At 31.9% G+C, this 4,143-nt stretch overlaps 1 protein-coding gene across 1 annotated transcript; it reads right to left on the reverse strand.

Annotated features, from left to right (window-relative positions):
- Window positions 1-1,986: 1,986 nt before the first annotated feature.
- On the reverse strand, window positions 1,987-3,583 carry LOC137830009 (LOB domain-containing protein 16). Its single transcript, XM_068637076.2, has 2 exons — window positions 3,122-3,583; window positions 1,987-2,678 (listed from the first exon to the last, which is right to left on the reverse strand). The coding sequence occupies exons 1-2, from the start codon at window positions 3,434-3,436 to the stop codon at window positions 2,349-2,351; spliced, it is 645 nt and encodes a 214-aa protein (XP_068493177.1). The 5' UTR covers window positions 3,437-3,583; the 3' UTR covers window positions 1,987-2,348.
- Between the last annotated feature and the right edge of the window lie 560 nt (window positions 3,584-4,143).

Here is a 4,143-nt window from a genome sequence, read left to right on the forward strand (position 1 = left end):
TTTGTTAGGTGGTGACTTATCTTCCTCTCTTTGAAGTGGGTGTTTAAGAGAAGTGTTATAGTTTCATTATTTATATAAAGGTAGGATCACTCCTAATATCTTCCTCTTGTACTTGCCCAATATTTCACTTCCCCTTTTAACTACATCATCCATTGCATGCATAGCACCACCATGCACCAAATTAACTGAAAAAATAAATAATTTTTTATTAAAATAAAATAATTTAAAATTTATATTAACCAAATCAATTATGAATTTTGTAATTATTAAAATAAAATTTTTTAAATTAGAATCACAGTAAAAATAATTCCTCACCAGATTTACCTTAGGGCTGCTGACATAAGCATGTTGCAGCATACACAAGCCATGGGAGGCAATCGTCTTCTGCTACCAGTAAATCACCTACATTGAGACCACAGTTGAAACATATTGAATGGAGTCCTTAACACACTAACCTATTTATCTCAACACACATTCTGTCAAATCTTCCACATCAATGAATGGACGCTATAAGCATGCTCCCAAATTTGTGATGTAGACTACACATTGAATTCAGGAAACATTCTGTCTACTTATTTGTGTACAAAATCAGGAGTGTTTAGGTACTAATAGAAAAACACACTCAAAGTTCGGTAAACCTATTTGTTAAAATTTACAAAACGAGTTAAGTGGGGTCCAGTGCTTGCCTTCTTGCCTTTTACAATGAGTCATGTTAGTTTCTATCATAAAGTGAATGCATAGCAACATAAGAAAAAAAGGTAGAATAATAAGCATTTGATAGAGTATTTTATTGCATATTTTTTTAGATAAAATTTCAGTTATAATTAGAACATACACTTATGATTCTCTGGACATATTTAAATAGTTTTTAATAAAAAATAAAAAGATAAAGGAATTTTAACCAACTTATAAGTTAGAAAATTAAAGGTTTTAAAAATTTACATAAAACTTTAGCACATTAACTTATGCATAAACTAACTTTCATATTTAAAGAATTCATTTCATTTATTAAATATTTCTTACCTAAAAATACTTATAAAAAAAATTGTATGTATGTTGATAATAGAGTTTTATCTTATGCATAAATATTCGATGAGATATTTTATTATGTGAATTAATTATAATTTTAATTGAAAAATAATATTTATTATTATATATTTAAGCTTTCTTCGTAAGTAACGTGATTAGAAAGGATAAGAGAAATTAAAAAATGTTTGAATAATTTAAGGATATATATATATATATATTCGTTCTTTTTCGAAAGCAAAGTCCTAAAAAGAAGTCTCATCAATACAGCCAAGGAAACATTGCATTTGGATCGAAACATAGCACTTTGATAACTTTTGACTTAAGTTACTGATCATTTCCAACTTTTGGCAACATAAACATTTTGAGAAGTTTTACAGACAAACGGACTTGAATGGAATGATTAAGGCTCGTGCATCTTTTGGTCCCCTTAGTTGCTTTTTCGTTTCTTTGTGAACTAGTTCCCAAAAATTTTATTCATATATATACTTTCTTTTTCAACCACCAATTATTGCGAATATGACTGCTTATACTAGCATGGAATATAAGGACAGACAAGAGAGGTCTATTTGTGTTTATCTGTCAAGAGAAACAGGTTGAAATAAAACATAATGGAATTCCCTCAAGAAATTTTGAAAGAAAAATCTTTCATCCACCCAGTTACTTTCAAAATTTGTAATACTAATTAAGTCATTAAGATAGTGACAATGTGTTGGCTTTCTTTGGACAGAATGCATATGGTGATACATGTAAATAAACTTTTCATGTAGAACTACTATATATATTTTAACCTCTGCCCTATAATATGGAATAAAACGTCTTAACTATTATGGTCAAATAAGATTACTTAATATTTTAATATGTAGATGATAAGAGAGAATTCTAGATATATTTGTCTTATTTAATCTTTAACTTCTCGTGAACTTTAAGGACAGTGGTAAGCATCATTCTTGAACTTCAAAGGCAAACCAATGAATAATATTCTCTGTTTTGTAATTCAAGGATGTGTCTTTATTCTTGTACATATTTCAAATAAAGTACATTTTATCAAACACTGGAAGCTAATTACTATACTAATTTGAGAAAATATAATGCAATATAGGAAAGGAAGTCAGAGAGCAAGAGAAAGAAAGACTTTGCAGTATTCAAAAATTTGATGTCTTCTGCATGAATCCACAAGTAGAAAAGCCTGTAATGCTAGCTGGTTCAGGCTTATCATTTATGATGACACGTTTACTCTGGATCGTCAGTATATACAACACTAGGCAAAAATTCATCACCAAAGGAATATACCTTATATGGTAAACAAAGACAAAAATAGCCTAATCACACTTCCTCATCATCCTGAGTGCCAATTCTTGCAGCTCACCCAAGTCATTGTTATATGATCTTTTCCAAGAACAAGCTTGGAATGAGAAATCCTCTCCGCTTTGTACATCTTGCATGCTCATTCCATCATTCATACTGCTGCTGTAATCAATTGAATCAAGTGAGCTCTGAGGAGAAATAGGGTTATTCATGGAAGTGGGACATAATGGATTCAATGGTTGTCCAACATTCTCCGACCAATGATTCTCCAAGTTCCTACAAACCATCTGGTTCTGATCCAGCTGTGCCTTCATTTGCACTAGCTCTGCCTGCAGGCTTGCTACCTACACATAAACCAACACAAAAACTAATTGTGTAAATTGAACCAAAAATAACCAATCAGTGGGAAATTTGTTTGTAGTCAATAATGAGAAATTTACTTGCAGTCAATAAAGAATCATATTACCAAAATATAAATAGTGAGAGGACAAACCAAATTACATCCAATTATTTATAAGTGTCTCATCAATTATGAAAAAACATATTATGTAGAAATTATTGAAACAAACGACGATAAACCACTTTTCCTTCTAATTTTCACAGTTTTTATGCTTTAATACTGAAAATAAAAAACTATTATCATCATCCACATCCATTTGCGTATCTTATTTTTCTCTGAAAGAGGGTCTCGTACATTTTTAATAATGCTGAAAACAAAAATCATGTAATGTTTCTAAAACATGGAAATGTACAGATAAACATTATAATCTGTAATCTGTAAGTGTACCTGTTGCTGCAAGGCGAATATATGGGAGACACAACCGTAAACAGGGTCTCTGATGCGAGCTTGGGCTTCGTAAGCGATTGTGACCATTGCCTCAAAACGATCGTTATCTGGTATACGCAAGAGCAACTTGGAAACGTTGCTAGCCCCGAAAACCTTATGAATGGCTGCGAATCTAGCAGGTCCTTGTTGGGAGCAAAAGTAGGGTGCAAAGATGCAGTCAGCAGCACATTTTCTTCGCAGGAACTTGCATGCCCCGCAGGGAGATCCAAAGGAAGAAGCCGAAGCAGCGTCATTTGCAGTTGTTGCAGAAGCCATAGCGCACGTGCGTGTGGTTGGGTTAGAATAATAATGGAAGTGTAATAATATTGTTATTATTGTGAGTAGTGTGCGTGTGAGGTGAAAGCAGTGAATGAAAAATTTGAGGGAAGCACACGAGTAGACTAGGAAATGGTGCAGAAATGTGGGGATTTATTTATGGTGAAGAGAGGAGAAGGAGATGGACATGAGTGGGAATAAGAGACAGAAAGAGAGGGAAGTGTCCTGTAACAAATGTAAATGGTCGACATGGGAGGCACGTGTGTAGGGTTCTAAGGGGACATTCATCAATCATACACCCAACACACTACAAGTTTTTCAATTCCTTTAGCTTCTTATTTTGACTCGTAATTACCCTAATGCTTCTTACTATCTATGCACCCTCAAGGTCAAATCCAATATATATCTTACACCTTCAACTTCATTTTTTAGTATTATTTTATTAACTTTTACTCCTTTTTATTCATCACACATTTATCTTTTGCGTCTTCATAAATAATCATACATGTAGTATTAACTATTTTTGGACTAAAAATGTTTTCAATTAAAATCAATAATTGACAATATTTATAACCAAAAGAGGAATATTAACCATAGGGGTAACTTAAAAAAAAGAGTTTTAAATTTAAAACAAATTTATTACCATAAATTAAACAATTACTTTCTCTATCCGATTTTCTTAAATAAAAGAGGAAATACAAATGAAA

Source organism: Phaseolus vulgaris, chromosome 7 (assembly GCF_051622355.1).
Source record: "Phaseolus vulgaris cultivar YP4 chromosome 7, ASM5162235v1, whole genome shotgun sequence".
NCBI lineage: Eukaryota > Viridiplantae > Streptophyta > Magnoliopsida > Fabales > Fabaceae > Phaseolus > Phaseolus vulgaris.

Coding starts and splice junctions, on each gene's coding strand:
- LOC137830009 (XM_068637076.2), bottom strand. CDS start 3,436: ATGGCTTCTGCAACAACTGCAAATGACGCTGCTTCGGCTTCTTCCTTT. Junction 2,679..3,121: donor TATTCGCCTTGCAGCAACAG/GTACACTTACAG, acceptor GTTTATGTGTAG/GTAGCAAGCCTGCAGGCAGA.